This window comes from Schistocerca piceifrons, chromosome 5 (genome assembly GCF_021461385.2).
Source record: "Schistocerca piceifrons isolate TAMUIC-IGC-003096 chromosome 5, iqSchPice1.1, whole genome shotgun sequence".
Taxonomy (NCBI): Eukaryota; Metazoa; Arthropoda; class Insecta; order Orthoptera; family Acrididae; genus Schistocerca; species Schistocerca piceifrons.
The window spans coordinates 274166259-274185715 of NC_060142.1; the positions used below are offsets into that span (position 1 = coordinate 274166259).

At 39.6% G+C, this 19457-nt stretch overlaps 1 protein-coding gene across 1 annotated transcript in view; it reads left to right on the plus strand.

The window, feature by feature from the left end:
- LOC124798182 (ubiquitin carboxyl-terminal hydrolase CYLD) overlaps positions 1-19457 on the plus strand; it is a 107910-nt gene that overhangs the window by 23261 nt on the left and 65192 nt on the right. The window contains exons 4-5 of the mRNA XM_047261468.1: positions 5811-5940; positions 13360-14067. Of these exons, the coding sequence (XP_047117424.1) occupies positions 5811-5940; positions 13360-14067 (838 nt within the window). The remainder of the gene's footprint in view (positions 1-5810; positions 5941-13359; positions 14068-19457) is intronic.

Sequence of the window (19457 nt, forward strand, 5' to 3'; positions counted from 1 at the left end):
TGCATACCATCCTTACAATACTTAACACGATTCTGTTTTTGGTCAATTGTGAGCAATCACGGAACCCGTCTTGCGGGTAGCTTTTTCATCTCCAAATGTTTATGCAAAATATTATGCACCAGTTCACTCGAGATGCCCACAGCACTAGCAATCTCACGCTCCTTAACTCTTCTGTCATCCATCACCATATCATGGATTTTATTAATGATTTATGGAGTCATAACTTCCACAGGGTGTCCGGAATGTTCAGCGTCACTTGTGCCCATATGGCCACTCCGAAAACTGTTGTAATCAGAGGTGCAGAGTGACCGTAATGTTTATCAAGCTTCTCTTTAGTCTCCTGAGGTGTTCTGCCTTTCATAAAGTAATGTTTAATCACCACAAGAAATTCTTTTTCATCATTTTTTGACAGTCACATGACGTGCTTGATTCACACGAATGCCTAACACAAAGAAATAGACCAATATGGCTGAAACTTGGTGTGCGTTCTTTCCAAAGATGCTACTAACTAAACATGACCTCGATACGCGCCGGTGGTGCCATCTCTCGGAGTTTTCAAACGCCCCACGTTTATGTTGTTCCCTGGTCCAACAGCTAAACTTGCCCAGTGGGGCATGTTTCTACAATGTTCTGTTATGTGAGCCTGTCACTCATTCACAAAACCACTGGTGTGGATACTGGCTGTTACTCGAATTAACGCTTGTCAAAGCTGCGCTTTATTTTCGTGTGGCTGACTGGAGAGTTTTCCGAGTAGACTGCAGTGTTTTCCAGTGAATGGCATATAAAAATTTAAAATGATAGCAAATCCTTGACATATGTTCTCTTCCATTAACGGGGTAACATTATCTCTTATGTATGCAAGTGAATGGTGGTATATATCTAAAAACAAAGATGATTTGACTTACCAAATGAAAGTGCTGGCAGGTCGACAGACACACAAACAACCACAAACATACACACAAAATTCAAGCTTTCGCAACAAACTGTTGCCTCATCAGGAAAGAGGGAAGGAGAGGGAAAGACGAAAGGAAGTGGGTTTTAAGGGAGAGGGTAAGGAGTCATTCCAATCCCGGGAGCGGAAAGACTTACCTTAGGGGGGAAAAAAGGACGGGTATACACTCGCGCGCACACACACACACACATATCCATCCACACATATACAGACACTAGCAGACTTATTTAAAAACAAAGACTCTTTATCATTGCGGGAACAAGACTTATTCTTGTTGAAATGAGCCTACCATAAAATGACAGAGTGTGCAATAGGTCTCTGATGGTTCGCACCAAAGAAGGTATGACTGTGATGTGCAAGTTAAACAGAATACCAAAGAGGGACATTTCTGACAGTTTCAAATGGTTCTATGAGCATTCCTTGTGGTGAGGGGGAGATTGTTTAGAACATGTGAGGCATTAAAACCACCATCTTAACTTTTCTCTATTTTTTATTACCCCAGTCTCGAAACTTTTTTCGACTGATGGAGTACATCTTTCAAATTTTGTGATACTTCTTACAGAAGGTCGTCAACAGTATCAAGAAAGTGTCGCATGTCCAAAATTTCGTTTAGTAGTTGCTGTCGTCAATCTCTTGTTCATATCACTTGACTGTTATAATTACTTGTGATTATTTGTAAGATTTTGTCACATTTCCATTCACAACCTAATCTTGAATGCTTACAAATTTGTATGGTTGTCAAGTTTTTTTGTTTTTTACCCCTTAACATAAAACCCCTCCCTCCATGAACCATGGACCTTGGTGTTGGTGGGGAGTCTTGCGTGCCTCAGCGATACAGATAGCCGTACCGTAGATGCAACCACAACGGAAGGGTATCTGTTGAGAGGCCAGACAAATGTGTGGTTCTTGAAGAGGGGCAGCAGCCTTTACAGTAGTTGCAGGGGCAACAGTCTGGATGATTGACTGGCCTGGCCTTGTAACACTAACCATAACGACCTTGCTGTGCTGGTACTGCGAATGGCTGAAAGCAAGGGGAAACTACAGCCGTAATTTTTACCAAGGGCATGCGGCTTTACTGTATGGTTAAATGATGATGGCGTCCTCTTGGGTAAAATATTCTGGAGGTAAAATAGTCCCCCATTCGCATCTTTGGGCGGGGACTGCTCAAGAGGACGTAGTTACCAGGAGGAAAGAAACTGGCATTCTACGGATCGGAGCATGGACTGTCAGATCCCTTAATCGGGCAGGTAGGTTAGAAAATTTAAAAAGGGAAATGGATAGGTTAAAGTTAGATATAGTGGGAATTAGTGAAGTTTGGTGGCAGGATGAACAAGACTTTTGGTCAGGTGAATACAGGGTTATAAATACAAAATCAAATAGGGGTAATGCAGGAGTGGGTTTAATAATGAATAAAAAAAATAGGAGTGTGGATAAGCTACTACAAACAGCATAATGAACACATTATTGTCGCCCAGATAGACACGAAACCCACATTTACTACAGTAGTACAAGTTTATGTGCCAACTAGCTCTGCAGATGACGAAGAAATTGATGAAATGTATGATGAGGTAAAAGAAATTATTCAGATAGTGAAGGGAGACGAAAATTTAATTGTCATGGGTGACTGGGATTCGATAGTTGGGAAAGGAAGAGAAGGAAAAGTAGTAGGTGAATGTTGATTGAGGGGAAGAAATGAAAGAGGAAGCCGTCTGGTAGAATTTTGCACAGAGCGTAACTTAATCATGGCTAACACTTCGTGTAAGAATCATGAAAGAAGGTGGTATACATGGAAGAAGCCTGGAGATACTAGAAGGTATCAGATAGATTATATAATGGTAAGACAGAGATTTAGGAACCAGGTTTTAAATTGTAAGACATTTCCAGGGGCAGATGTGGACTCTGACCACAATCTATTGGTTATGACCTGTAGATTAAAACTGAAGAAACTGCAAAAAGGTGGGAATTTAAGGAGATGGGACCTGGATAAACTAAAAGAACCAGAGGTTGCACAGAGATTCAGGGAGAGCATAAGGGAGCAATTGATAGGAATGGGGGAGAGAAATACAGTAGAAGAAGAATGGGTAGCTTTGAGGGATGAAATAGTGAAGGCAGCAGAGGGTCAAGTAGGTAAAAATACAAGGGCTAGTAGAAATACTTGGGTAACAGAAGAAATATTGAATTTAATTGATGAAAGGAGAAAATATAAAAATGCAGTAGTTGAAGCAGGCAAAAAGGAATACAAATGTCTCAAAAATGAGATCGACAGGAAGTGCAAAATGGCTAAGCAGGGATGGCTAGAGGACAAATGTAAGGATGTAGAGGCTTATCTTACCAGGGGTAAGATAGATACTGCCTACAGGAAAATTAGAGAGACCTTTGGAGAAAGGAGAACCACTTGTATGAATATCAAGAGCTCAGATGGAAACCCAGTTATAAGCAGAGAAGGGAAAGCAGAAAGGTGGAAGGAGTATATAGAGGGTCTATACAAGGGCGATGTACTGGAAGATAATATTATGGAAATGGAAGAGGATGTAGATGAAGATGAAATGGGACATATGATACTGCGTGAAGAGTTTGACAAAGCACTGAAAGACCTGAGTGGAAACAAGGCCCCGGGGGTAGACAATATTCCATTAGAACTACTGACGGCCTTGGGAGAGCCAGTCCTGACAATTCTCTACCATCTGGTGAGCAAGATGTATGAGACAGGCGAAATACCCTCAGACTTCAAGAAGAATATAATAATTCCAATCCCAAAGAAAGCAGGTGTTGACAGATGTGAAAATTACCGAACTATCAGTTTAATAAGTCACAGCTGCAAAATACTAACGCGAATTATTTACAGACAAATGGAAAAGCTGGTAGAAACGGGAAGATCAGTTTGGATTCCGTAAAAATATTGGAACACATGAGGCAATACTGACGCTACAACTTATCTTAGAAGCTAGATTAAGGAAAGGCAAACCCACATTTCTAGCATTTGTAGACTTAGAGAAAGCTTATGACCAGGTTTACTGGAATACTCTCTTTCAAATTCTAAAGGTGGCACGGTTAAAATACAGGGAGCGAAAGGCTTTTTACAATTTGTACAGATACCAGATGGCAGTTACAAGAGTCGAGGGGCATGAAAGGGAAGCAGTGGTTGGGAAAGGAGTGAGACAGGGTTGTAGCCTCTTCCCGATGTTATTCAATCTGTATATTGAGAAAGCAGTAAAGGAAACAAAAGAAAAATTCGGAGTAGGTATTAAAATCCGTGGGGAAGAAATAAAAACTTTGAGGTTTGCCAATGACATTGTAATTCTGTCAGAGACAGCAAAGGACTTGGAAGAGCAGTTGCATGGAATGGACATTGTTTTGAAAGGAGGATATAAGATGAACATCGACAAAAGCAAAACGAGGATAATGGAATGTAGTCGAATTAAGTCGGGTGATCCTGAGGGAATTAGATTAGGAAATGAGACACTTAAAGTAGTAAAGGAGTTTTGCTATTTGGGGAGCAAGATAACTGATGATGGTCGAAGTAGAGGGGATATAAAATGTAGACTGGCAATGGCAAGGAAAGCGTTTCTGAAGAAGAGAAATTTGTTAACATCGAGTATAGATTTAAGTGTAAGGAAGTCGTTTCTGAAAGTATTTGTATGGAGTGTAGCCATGTGTGGAAGTGAAACGTGGACAGTAAATAGTTTAGACAAGAAGAGAATAGAAGCTTTTGAAATGTGGTGCTGCAGAAGAATGCTGAAGATTAGATGGGTGGATCACATAACTAATTAGGCGGTATTGAATAGAATTGGAGAGAAGAGGAATTTATGGCACAACTTGACTAGAAGAAGGGATTGGTTGGTAGGGCATATTCTGAGGCATCACGGGATCGCCAATTTAGTGTTGGAGGGCAGCGTGGAGGGTAAAAATCGTAGAGGGAGACCAAGAGATGAATACACAAGCAGATTCAGAAAGATGTAGGTTGCAGTAGATGGGAGATGAAGAAGCTCGCACAGGATAGAGTAGCGTGGAGAGCTGCATCAAACCAGGCTCTGGACTGAAGACCACGACACCAATGACAACAACAACAACAACAACATAAAACCCCAATTTATCTCATTTTTATTATTTTGACAGAAACTTGAAATCCCAAGTATACTTGGGCCACTTTCAGGGGGGGGGGGGGGGGGGGGACCTGCTTATATCCATTTCAGCACTGATAGGTAGTGTTCAGCCACTAGAGGGCATGTAGCACTGCATTTTTAGCCTGGCTGTCACGTTTTGGTTGAAGTTGTTGCCACTAAATATTGTCCTTACTATGTGCAGCTTTGCTATCAGACACACTCCTGTATTGTTGGTTTGGCAATGCTTTCAAAAAAAGAATGGCTATAATGATCCTGAGTTTGGCAGTGAATTTAGTGGCTCAGAAAGTGAAGAAGAATGTGATGTTACTTCTCTAGAGACTGAAAGTGATGACATTTTTTCAGTTGAGTGGCAAGTGCTTGGCAGTGGTATGAAAAAAATACATGCACCGCTCTCCAGCCAGCTCCTCCAAGATATGTGTTCACAGGAAACCATTGTGAAATACATGGTTAGACTTCATAGCTACACGGAAATCTAAGTGACTTCAAGTTTCAGGATATTTTAGTCAGAGTCCAGTGCATGAGTATATTTGGTATTTTATTATTGGTGGCCTTCAAAATTTAGTAATTCATCGTTTTGAGCTTCAATAGCTGTCTTTATATGTCTATATGTAATTTCATTCATTATAGGATATTTTTTGGAACATAATTTGGAAAAAAATTAATTTACCAGGTGAATGTACCCTTTAACACGAATGTACCCTTTAACACATTCTGAGAAACTCTTCTTCACACAGGAAAATCCAGTTGGAAGTGGAACTGGTTGTTACAATAATAAGCAACATTTCCAAACAGAGCCATCACATGGTGCATTTTTGCCTCTTCTGGAGCTTATGAAAGCAGATGACTTCTTTTCAAAACCACAAGGTAAGGGATTGGAATATTGGTGTTGTTGAAGTAAACAATATGTTCATTAAGAAATGTTTCAAATAATTTATGACTACATTGTATACAAAATCCTCCTGCATTGTCGTTTTACCTTTACAGTACATTACCAAATGTTGATTTTTTTTTTTTTTTTTTTTTTTGACTTGACTTCACTAAGCTGTTTTTAAGCAACATACATACAAGATATCTGCTACCAGGAAAAAAGTGGTTAATGTACTTATATAGGTGTGGACTAGCCATTGATTTTCTTGATGAACAACTATAAATAATCTTTATCAGCATAACAGTACATCTTGATTTGTTCACACAGTGAGCTCCTCAATCTATATGAACTTCTAAAAAAAGTATTGCGGCATCCTCTTTAAATGTGTACTTTACGCTTTCTTGAAATGGAACCTCCTTCTCAGTCCTCTCTTGACCACATCTCAGGGCAGTTCGATAGTGTGTTTGCTGCCTCTTTACTTATTACAAGAACAACACTGCTTGTGTGCACTGTTTGATTGCTCAACACGCCTTGCAGGGTCATTTCAAGCTTAGACTGTACATGCGTTGTCACTGTATGGCAACAAGGACTCTGAGCATTCAACTGGTAAAATGAAACATTGATGATCAGCAAAATAGTAGTCACTCAGTCAACATCAGTGAGTGAGTGTTGCTTAACAATTATGGGTCATAGGGTCCTTGAATAGAATGCAATAGAATCGCACACTGCCTTTTTGAAGGCAACTGGGAGAGCTGATTCAAGCTAAACATTATGCAGCCATTGCCACATGATAAATTTTACATCAAGGGAGCTGTTAAAAACAACAATAATTATCATCCTGCACCAAGATGCACAAAGAATCTGTAAAGGGATCACCTGGAATTGAGTTAACATCAGTGATTTTTGATTCCATTCACTGATGTGTGCAGGATTTGTGTCACAACTGATGATTGTTGAAGTCAGTGGCTGTGACCAGGTACATATTCACATGTGTGGCATACAGTTCCACAGGTTCGAGAGGGAAGTTGGTCAGTAATGCTTTGGCCTTGTATGTACAGATGTCAGAACACGTATTACTTCCATCTAGGATAAACAGTTGGGGGTTGTGTAGTGTTGGGACATGGTCCTTCTACCCTGCTGTCAATACTACAATGATGTGCTCATCTCTCAAGATGACGGTGCATGAACACACCCTACGACCTCAAGGACATTTTCATCCGTAAGGCATAATTCAACCAAATGGAATGGCCTGTGTTATTTGCAGACAAGCATCCAATTCAGCATGCTTGGGACTAGATGAAACTTGAAATGTGTCATTGCTGAAACCCTGCTCACACACCTGACAACCGCAGGAGGGCTGATAAATCCCTCCTTTCCTTGTATTGAAAGTCATTCAGGTTCACAGATGTTGCACCTCTTGATGTGGTGTTACGGTTACCTAACTTCCTGTATTGGCCTCAGTTGATGTGGAGATGCTTGCCTCAAGCTGCTGTGGAGAGAATTATTTTCACAGCAAGATTAGCCTCTGATGATGTGGAGATGAATTGTTCTGAGGCTGCTGTGGAGAAAATTTTCTTGCATCAGGTCTGGCCAATGCGTTGCTGACTGGTGGTGATGGTGGTGGTGGTGGTGGTGGTGGTGGTGGTGGTGTCCCAGTTCCAGGATGAGCCTATTGGGAGGTTGACCTGGCTTATCATAGAAGTCATAAGCAGTCTGTCACATTCTGTCCTGCACCAGTGGGGGGTGCCTGTTTCTTTTTGCAGAAGATGAATTGAATACAGACTAAGAAGGCACAGAGTTTCAGAGCTTGGTTCTGCACCCTCTGCAGTGCCATGATTTGTGAGTCAGTGCCCTTTCGCAACACAACAGCTATGTACTTTTGCTATAGCTAGATAAATTTTATATACACTCTTCTTCATTATCACTTATTTTGCTGTACAAATAACAAAACTCATCTGTTACTTATAGTGTCTCACTTCCTAATTGTATTCACTCAACATCAACCGATTCAATTAGACTACATTTCATTACCCTTATTTTACTTTTTTTGGTGTTCGTCTTATACCCTCTTTTCAAGATACCATTTTTTCCATTCAGCTGCTCTCCAAAAGCCATTTGCCATTTCTGACAGTTGAAATGTTATCAGGAAATCTCAAAGTTTTTATTTCTTCTCCAGAACTTAAATTTCCATTTCTTATTTCTTCTTCATTTCCTCCACAGCGTGCTCAATATACAGATTGAATATCATTAGGAATAGGCTCCATCCCTGTCTCACTTCCTTCTCAACTAAGGCTACTCTTTCATGTACTTTGACGCTTATATCTGCAGTCTGGTTTCTGTACAAGTTGTATACAAGGGCTGTTCAAAAAGTAAGGTGACTTTTCAAATTGTGCGGGCAACGTACATTCGACTATCGATCTTTTTTATGTTGCTTCCACCGATCTACTAGTAGACTCAGCAGAGTAGCAAGGTGTTTTGCTACATATCGCAGCACCAGTGTCATTCATTATCGGCCTAATAGGAACCTCTTGATATTGGGCTTTCATGAGGCCATATAAGCTACGGGGAACAGCTCAGTAAGAATTAAGACTCATGTTAGTCTCCTGCGGCCGGCCGCGGTGGTCTAGCGGTTCTAGGCGCGCAGTCCGGAACCGCGCGACTGCTACGGTCGCAGGTTCGAATCCTGCCTCGGGCATGGATGTGTGTGATTTCCTTAGGTTAGTTAGGTTTAATTAGTTCTAAGTTCTAGGCGACTGATGACCACAGAAGTTAAGTCACATAGTGCTCAGAGCCATTTGAACCATTTTTTAGTCTCCTGCAACAAGCAACTTTTCTTCGGGAGGCTGTTAGTATTCATCTCAAAACCTTTTGAGGTGTCAGCACTGCTCCTGTGATACAATGAGGCAGACAACAAACATTGCAGCTTTTGAACACAATCCTGCTTGTCCAAAATGACTGCAGCATTGCCCATGTCCACAACTAAAATTATTTTAATATTGCTTACGCTGGGATAAACTTGGGTTCTCAAATTGATGTTGCGTTTGCAGCCTGACCATGGATACGTGTAAACTCTTCCCATGGAAAACTCTGGACAGTTGTAATGTAAAAGAATTTGTCTTTTACACGGGAATCACACTGCAGATCTATCAGTTCCACCTGCATATGCACAGGCCATTGAACAGCAACTGGAACTGTAATGGCAAATGGCCTCAAATGTAGCTCAGAAACAGATGTTAGAGTGGTAGTGTCTTGAAAACTTTCAGAAAATTGTTCCTGTAATTCTTTCAAAGCTGCAATGAATTCATCAAAATTTGCATTTTCTTTAACTCCAGAGAGTTTAGGGAAGTGGACTGCATTCTTTGTCAGAAGTTGTCCCTTCCACAATGTGCTTTTCTTTTTAAATGCATCAAATTTCCCAATCAAATTGGAAATAATTTTTCTTCTCACTTTGCAGCATCTTACTTGGAGAGTTCAAGTCCACGAAAAATGTGAGGTCCGTAGGCTGTTTCAGATCTAATTTCAATTCCTGCCTTTCATTTTCCTTCAGAAATCCAGCAATAGTGGGCCTGAAATTGAAAAATCGTTTCAGGCATGCCCTCTACTTAACAAGTGAGCTTTGAAATAATATATAGTGTCTCCATACCCCATTCAGTTCCACCATAAATTGTTAAAACTGGTGATGTAATTATGCGTAAGACCTCAGAAAATTTATTGTACGTACTGCCAGTTTCATCGTGTGCTCTATGCCCATAAATTTAGCACAGAGAGCTTCTTGATGTGCAAAACAATAAATTGTCTGTCAATCATTATAATTGATTCATATTTCATCAACTGAATCTCTAAATTCTTTGAGTATGATGTAATGCCGTGCGATAGTAACTTTGCAGTGCCCATCAGTTATGTGATTACATAATTGGTATCGAGAATTCTGAACCTTCCCTTAAAAAAAGAACTATGATCCCTTTTATTTATACAAGCATGTGGCCCAGGATCATTAGACTTGCTCCTTTTTGAGCAACAGCTACTGGACTTTTGAACTACCTTTACACTACAAGCAAATAGTGAGGGATAAACAGTGCTGCCACTGCAAAAGAAATCTCACATGCTTTGCTAAATAAACTGTTGTACTGTACATATTAGTTCAGAGATGGATCAAGCGTACCTTAGATGTAGTAAATGAAACTGAGATGTACCAAGTAGAGCGGAGACGGACCGGGACTATACGCATGCAGCATATTGTACACGCATTGAGTTTGAAGTTTTGCATGCCATGGCCAACACTAAGAGTGAACATAAATATGAGGCAGATTTATACTACAGTTTCATTACAGATGAAACTTTGAATTTGACACATCTAGTGAAGGTAAAAGCATGCTGCCCTTGGCAATCACAATATATCAAATTGGAATGTAGTGATTTTTTTGTGAGATAACAAAAAGTATACCATAAGGGGGGGGGGGGGTGCATTGCGTAGAAGGAATGATTGGATCCAAAATGCAACTTTTCCTTCCTCCCAGCTGCAAAGAATACCTGGTATGACAGTAAGAGATAATTTGTTTATGTATATACTGTTGATAGAAAGTGCCTTTTATCACTATTTTCTCCATTTTCTTTTCATACCGGGAGAAAGGCAGCTCTAAAGCTATTAGTTTGAGTGTACATACCTTGCTGTGGATGTGCACTCGTATATCTGCATTATCTTCATCATCACAATGAGAGAACAGATCAGACATGAATTTCCTTGCGGTACCTATCTTCACACTTTCAGATATTTGAACTGTGCATGCCATTAGCTATTAATGTATGAATAGGGCCAATTAGTTTGGTTCCAGAGAACAGACACAAAAGTTGGTTTGCAAGTGTGTAATGTCAGGAGTGCTATCGCTTTCAGCAGATTGTATCGTTATTCCTTGTGTGGTATTTGTTGTACCTTACTCAGAGTGTCCCAGAAGAAATAGTCAGTATTCAGGGATATGAGAAACAATCATTCGAAGCCAAAGCTCTATTAAACACATGTCTAAAATGCATACTCTAAGAGCTATTAACACTTCTTCGTCTTTGATACTGTGAGCTCTGTGCTTTCCATGTTTTGAGAGGAGGTAGTCCGGATCAAAACGGGGAAAAATGGGCTCTAAAAAGCACACCTTATGAGCTATGAACACTTGTTCATTGGAAGAGATGTGTTTCACAGTAGCAAAGACAGACAAATGCTCATAGCTCTTAAGGCATGCATTTTAGACCTCACTGGTCATTTTTTTCTTGTTTTGGTCCATACTACAACCTCTCAAACTATGGAAGGCAAAGAACATGCAGTGGATGAGAGATGCGGTTCACAGTATTGAAGGTAAAGTGCTCATAGTTCCTAAGATATGCATTTTAGAGCTGATATTTACTAGACATTTTTGCTTTTGAATGATCACTCATGCCAGATCCCTGAATCTTAACCATTCCTCCTGAGATACTCTGTATGTATTGTAACTAACCGGTTACTACGGGTTATTCCTTATTATTGGGAGTGGAAATACTTATTGCTTATGAAATCAGCGTGAGAAGAATAGGGTCGCCACCGACTCAAACCATACAACTAATCAAAGATTTGGTCGAGTCGGAAAATAAATTAATTTGATCACAGACCAAAAACTCACAAAAATGCATACGTTGTGAGGTCGCTCACATCGGATACGATGTAATTAATAGTATTGCCCGTGCGCTGTTCACGACAATCAAACATTTAAAATAACATAGAAAACGCATGAACACTGCATAAGATCAGCTCCCAGCAACACACCTGAAAATATGACTTAATCTAAAGCATTTGTTATAAAATACAAGAGGAGACTAATCACTGGACCTGTGCATAAGGAAACGCATTGGATGTGCTAATGGGAAAGCTATGAGGTGAGTGGCTTAGGCGCAAAAACGTAATTTCGGAACACAAGAGAAAATTGTAGATAAAATCATTTATTCCTAAACTAAGGATGTGAGGCATGTACACGATTCCTGATAACACGTGTTTTGTGGAGGCACAATTTCTAGGTATAGTGCCAAATTCCAACAATATCACATCATACAATCATGTTAACATTTTCTAAAACAAACATGCGATCGGACAGTTAGTGATGCCGGTAGCCCAACAACTATAATGTTCTACCACATGGTTGGCTCCCCACGGACAAAAGACACGGAAAGTAAGGGAAATTTACGAGAAGGCAAGGCTCTAAATATTTAGAAAGGTGAAAGCTTATACAGGCACAGCTGAAGGCAAACAGACATTCATACAGAAGCGAGTGCTCACTTCTTATTGACACCTTTGTGTGGAGCTCTTCCGGTGGATCCAAGTCTGCTACAGAAATTTGCTAAAAGAAAAATCTGCCAAAGTTTTGCATTCCTTGCTGCGACAAGGCAAAGCAATCTTCCAGATTTGAAAAGCGAGACCAAAGGCTAACAGCTCTCCCCTCGCCAAGTAACAACGCGCCACGCGGTCAGTCTAACTCACCCTTCTTCGACTGGAGCACAGCTGTGGACGCTTCCCGTATCGGCGGCAGACTGCCTCCCGCTTCTCCAGCCTCTTCCACGCTCCGCGTGGACCAGAAAACCCCAAGATGCCATTTCCGCCACCAACCTAACGCAGGTGGATTTCTCACAAGTAGCGGAAACCTCTTTACCGACTTGACCACTACGAGAGTTGGCTATTCTGTGCAACTGCTGCTGAATCTGTACGACTATCGCAGACTTTCTGCAGCAGACTACGCCACCGTCTAGCAACGTGACACACAACCACATTCATTCAATCACACTACTATGAGAGTAAAGAGAATAGAGAAACGAGGAAAAGAAAGAGAAATGGTAATGAAAATGGGCTACCGGACTAATGAAAGGTGGCTACAGGACCCTTTCAGTATTATGTCCCTTTCCCCTTGACCACTCCAAATAACTTCTGTCCAGGATCAACATATCAAGCAAACAATGTTTAGCTATTTCTTGTAATTTTCTTTGTTATGAAGATATGAACAATAGTATATCTTTTCTGAATACTACCCTATATATTTTATTTGGCTGTCCATTTCTTCGCCTCGAGACCCGATGAACGTATCTTAATGAACCTTTCATGTAAACATGACTTAATTACAAAATGTAATATAGAATTGTCTTTGGCTCACCTGTACTAGTCCACAGTGCAGACACAGAGAATAATGTAACATGTCTACTTGCTGAAGTTCACATTAAACAAATAGGAATAATGTACAAGGAAAATGCTCACTAGTCCACACACACACACACACACACACACACACACACACACACACACAGAGAGAGAGAGAGAGAGAGAGAGAGAGAGAGAGAGAGAGAGAGAATGAATAACTTTTAAGCATAAAACAAAGTAGGTACATTACTTATTATAATTCTCTTTTCAGAACCTTCTAAGGAAAGAATCTCTGGTTTGACATCATGTGGAGAGCATAGTCACCTGAAGTTGGCTTCTCATGGGAATGCAAGATATCAGCCATCATCTGCGTCCACAGCTGATGCAGGGTCAAAAGCACATGTTTCGGAAACACATATGTGGAATAATTCTGTTGCTGAGATATCAGAGGTGTTTGGAAATCTTCCCACAGACTCTATGAGCAAAGAAAATAAACTAACAAAATGCAAAAGTGATAACTTGTGTAAATCTGAGTATGTATTCTCTGAAGGCAATGGTTATCATGTCAATTCTGTCAAAATTGATAATAGTGAGCAGAACTATTGCAAAGATCCAAAGAATAACAATGTGAGTAAGAAAACAGTTCTTGTAAATTACCCGGAGAGTGCCCCATCGAGAGGTGTTTTAGATGAATCGCCACGGAAAGTGAATGATTATTTTACAAAACATATTAAACCGAGTGAATTAAAAATAAAACATTCTCATTCGAGAGATATCCAACCCAGGAATAGCAGTGAGCCATTTGATGTGGTGGATGAATCATGGAGTGCTGGTGTCGGAAGTCCATATTCAACTAATAATTTTAAAGATGACCAAAAAACGAACAGGACAGAGCTTTTAAAATCGTGTAGGGTTATTGATTTCAAGGAAAGTGACTTAGATAACTTTAGAGATGGAAAAGCTGCTGTGCAGTTAAATGGTAAGATTATTATCATGCATATATATATTTTTTAATATTGTGTAAGTAATTGCATTGATCATTCATTGTTATAGTTGCAGAGATTGCTTGTGAAAAGTGTGTTTATGTTTGCAATTCTTATTTTTGTCTTTGCTCTTCACATAAAAAACTAACTTTCAGACATAAAAAAGAGCAGAGATTGGTTTTATGTTTTACATCAATCTGTGAAATGATTTATTCTTGACTAACTGAAACTCATCCTAGTGTGGAACATATATGAATACACCGTCCAAATATTTGCTGTCTTGACTTTTTTGTTCTTTCATAGGACAGTAATTCTTATAGTGAAGGAAGAAGATTTATGTAACTTCCAGCAAAAAGCAATTTGATTTCCTTCCAATGATTTTTTCTGTTTATTATTTTTAAACTTTGCTGTATCACGTCTTAGGAAGCAAATTTAAAGATGCTATTTTACTTATTTACAGTAATAAGTTATGAAATAGATAACCGATTTCTTGTCATTGTCTTTGTTTGTATTTGAACAGAAGTTAACACATTGGACAGTGCTCATTGATTCTATAAATTACAAGCAATTTGTTGCCCATGTGACAGTGTTGTTATTTTCCTTGACCACAAGAATTTCTGCCTTGGTGATTAGGCGGTTAAATTGTTGTTATTTTGATTTCTTTCTCATCAGTTTTATATTTACTTTCTCATACTGTACTATCAGCATTGGACAACATAAGCTAGGCACCTCATTTCTCTTTCTTGAGGAATGAGCATTGTGATGAGGCAGTAGTTGAGGCTTTTGTATCAGCATGTAATAATAACTAATGCTTTCAGTCTTCCTGTGGTGATTAATTGTGTCAAAAATTAAGTTGAGGAAACTAATAAATTATGGGCCACAATTGGTGGCCAGCATTTAACTTCAGGAGGCGAACTGTGTAATACTGCAAATAGGCACATATAAAAATAGAAGTTATTCACTTTTTAACAGTCTGAACTAATAGTCCTTTCCTCAGGGCATAGAGAAGGGTAGGTTGGGAAAGGTTAGAAAGAAAGGACAGGTCACTCAGACCCAAGGACGAGAGGGACCCACTGTAGTGAGGATGAGAATAGAAAAAGATGAAGGGTGAGGTGTCAGAGGCATCCCAAGGAAAGAACTTGGTTCCAAAAGTTAGGAGTATTGTTTCTTAACAGTACTGGAAATTTTGGCACCTGAGAGTAAATGCTGGTCAGCCTTTCAATCTCTCTGCAATTTTAACAAATTTCTGAAGTGAAGTTAATTTTACATTTTATAGTTACCATCTAGTCTTCAGCTGCAGTTATTTAGTGATGTCTTATTTCTTAAAATTCGTTTCTACTATTTTAGGTAGCATCTTAGTGTGGATAATTTTTTATCAGATCATTGGGCTGCACCTCATGTCAGTAAGAATAACAGGAACAACCTGTTTTAGTAATTTATTTATTGTTTTTGTACCCCTTCCCCCTCCCGGAGATATTCCTCCTATTCTGTTGGATCTGGAACCAATAGAGGTTTGTCTTGTTAACAGGGCATTGTCAGATCTTGTACTGGATGTTTACATGACAGTTGTTTGCAGGATTGACACATCACACAGAACACTCCTGTCTCAGAAGCTGTGCAGTGGCTTGGGCTTTTCAGGTGTTCTGTGCCTCTGTTTGGGGAAATACCACAGTTGCCAGAGTACTGGGAGCAACAGTGTTCTAATGATGGGTCACTGTCACCTACTGCATATTTTAACAGCACATAAGTTCACTTCTGTGGATCTTTGTTGTCCAGAGGCAGTGATAATGAGTGGGTGACATGTAGGGAAGGTATAGCACTGATAAGTAGAGGCTCTTCTTGGAATGGTGTGCCGTACAGACCAATTGTGATTTACTGTGTTGAACATCATGCTGTCCATATATTGAAAGTATGACAGAGCATCCTCCATTAACAGCCACATTGAGACAGTGTGTGGTCTTGTGTAGTTGATGTGCATTCTCTCTTATGGCTATCACAAAGTCAGTTGATACGGTGACAGTGGTTTTGTTTCTAGGTGTTACAGAAATGGGTAGTTTTCTCGGTGTTGAGTGTCTGTGCAACGCTGGTAAATGTTTAACCAGGCTAAACTCTTCCATCTATGTCATTTCCCAATGTGCCTAATGAGGCTGTTGGAGAACCTATGGTTGGAAGACCTCTTATTAATCCACGGTATGCAAGTGATCCATGGATAGTAGCAGGGCACATTATAACACATGGAGGCGATGAAGGAGCACATGGGATGTGTAACATGAAATGAGACTCAAAAGATGGCTCACCTGAGTACTGAGTCCGTGGTGGTGGTGACCGCTACTTCTTTTAAAGTGAACTTGAATTCCTCCTAAGTATACTGTTGACATTGATCTATCTAAAAACAGAATGCTTTTTCAATGTACAACTAGACACATGGGCCAGTTGAAAAAGTTGAAATAGAATCATTGTTGGACTGCTGCGCTGATGAGTGGCATTGGCTGGATTCTTGATATGGGAAATTTGTGTTGGTATAAGATGTAATTTTGTTCTGTATAAGAGCAAGTGAAACTTTGCATGCCATAAGTTATGGCCGGCATTTTATTTTCTATTTGCAATAATTTACTTGTGCCATCAAAAAAATTTCTGAATCATTTGCAGATGTTTGCTATGAACTGTGCTTGTTTTGTGGGAGGTGACTGATCGTGTACTGTGTTGAGTTGCTTCAGTAGCCAAAACTAAATTTTTATTGTGATTGAAAGTAGTGAGGCAAGAGACTAATTTAATATAGTTTTTTATTGGAAGAAATATTTTTTGAATATCTTAAGATTCCAAAAAATTAGCCACATCCATCTATTAATGACCAACAGATAATGACCTACATATGGTATAAATTTTATTATATTAGGTTGGTGCATAAGTTTATAGCATATTACCATAAGTTTAATACACACAATTGATACACATAACAGAGACTTCAGTCATCAATATAGATTCTCCTCTGTCACATACAACAGTCTGCTAACACTGGGGTAACTTTTCTATCCTGTGACTATGCAAATCGTGTGGTTTTGAGGTGAAGAACTCGAGAGTCATGTTCAGAGCGCATTTTCATACAGAAAGGGAGTTCCTTGGTGGTTGTTCGATAGAGAGCTGAAAAGATGAATATCTGAGGGTTCAAAATCAGATGAATATGGTTGGTGCAGAGTGACTTCCCAACCCAATTCCTCTGCAGTGTTTTTTGTCAGTCTAGCAGGATGTGGGTGGGCGTTATTGTGGAATAGCATCACTTCATGCAGTCTTCCTGGTTGGTTGTGGATTGCATCTGCAAGACTTCTCGGTTGTTGACAATAAATGTATAGTGCACCACACCATCATTGGTGGCCCTTTTTTTTTTTTTAAGCATAAGGCTTTCTATGGGGAGCTTCTGCTCTGTTTGAGCTTAATCATTCCTTTTTCCTTACATTAGCATAAAGACACCATTTTTCATCACCAGTAATGATGCGGGATAGGAATGGTTGGTGTTGTTCATGAGCCATTTGATGACGAATTAGCAGAGATGCACATATGGCCACCTGCTGGTTTCTGTGATTTTGGCGTAGAGCATGTGGTACGCATACACTAGAGTTTTGAATCTTCCCCACTGCATGCAAAAAGTCGTACAATGGTGGAATGTTCACAGTTATTCAAATTTGCCAGTTCTAGAGTACATTGACATGGATAATTGTGGATTAATATGTTTAAACGATCTTCATCAAATCTCGAAGGTCTTCCTTAATGTGGTGAGTCACTAATGGCAATATGATCCTCCCTAAAATGAGAAAACCATTTTCTTGCCATGATCTGTCCAATGGCACTATTCCCTGAATGGTGCAGATTTTTCTGGGTTCCTCTGGGGCTGTCACTCTCTACTGAATTCAAAGCAGAAAAATGTCAGTAATTTTTCCACTTGGCATTTCATTTTTGCCATCCACAGCTCCACTTGCTATCTCCAAAAGACAATATAATGCTCCGTAAACTCAAATAGCAGCAGTGAACTCTGAATAAAAAACGACAATTGATAAATAAACCCCCAGCAACTGGATTACCAACATGCAAAACAAAAATGTTATGAACTTGTGCAGCAACCTCATATTAATTTACTTTGCCGAGGAACGATTCCAAGTCCTTGAGAATGTTGGAGCAGTGAGTTTGACTGTTTGCTTTGAAGTGCTGTTGGCCTGGTTTTAGACTTTCTTAATTTATTACGTGGTTCAGGTATTCAGCTATTGGTAGGAAAGAAGGTATATTTCTGTAAATAACACTAGAGACCATTTTTCTCCAGCATGCAAAGTTCTCTCTTTAGATGTCTCGTGTGACTTTCCTCGGGAAGTTTAGGTTATGTCTCCTAAATAATAGACCCCCCCAGAAGCATTTAATTTGTAGGGATATAAAATTGATTGAGCACATAGGTTCAGTTGTGGGTGAAGCAGGTGTCAGACTTCAGTTTATATATAACTGGGGAAATGCCATCAGTCTCCAAAAGAGATTGCTTAGGAATCACTCATGCGACCCATCCTAGAATATTGCCCAAGTGTGTGGAACTTTTATCAGATATGACTGACAGTGGATACTTAACTTGTACAAAGAAGGGCAGCAAGAATGGTCACAGGTTTGTTTAATCTGTAGGAGAGGGTCACATAGATAATGACAGAACTGAAGTGGTAGACTTTTGAAGACAGACTTAAACTATCCCGAGAAAGTCTGTTAACGAAGTTTCAAGAACTGACTTTAAATGATTGCTCTAGGGGTATACTATAACCACTTACGTAACACTCGCACACGGATCGTGGGGATAAGATTACAATAATTGTTGCAGTCACAGAGGCACTCAGACAGTCATTCTTCCCGCGCTTCATACATGAATGGAACGAGAAGAAATCCTAAGAACTGTTACAGTGGGATGTAAGATATAGATATTAAGAATTTCACCTCCTGAAGGCCACCCATTGTGTCTCTATTTTATCAAGACTGAAATAGTTTGATAATAGGGTGCAAATTTCTGTGTCGAATACCACTGGAGTCGACTAGAGGGTTTTAGTTTCTGAATAATTAATAAACTTCCGTATTCAAAGGTAACAAGTAACCACACTGTAACTCAGATATACTGTAATTAATTACCTGTGAGTACAGATTAAAAAAAAAATGGTGGTAAGAGCTACCTTTCACTTCAGTAAGTATTGGAAGCTGAATCAATGAATGAGTAGTTGGAGCATGGAGGTTGGAGCACCATAATTGGTTGTTGTCATTGATTGACTAACTTTACACATGCTATTGTTGCTGTTTAAGGTATTCCTATAACTGTAGTTTTGATTCTTGTCGGCTATTCTGCCACAATTTTGAAACTTCAGGAATCAGT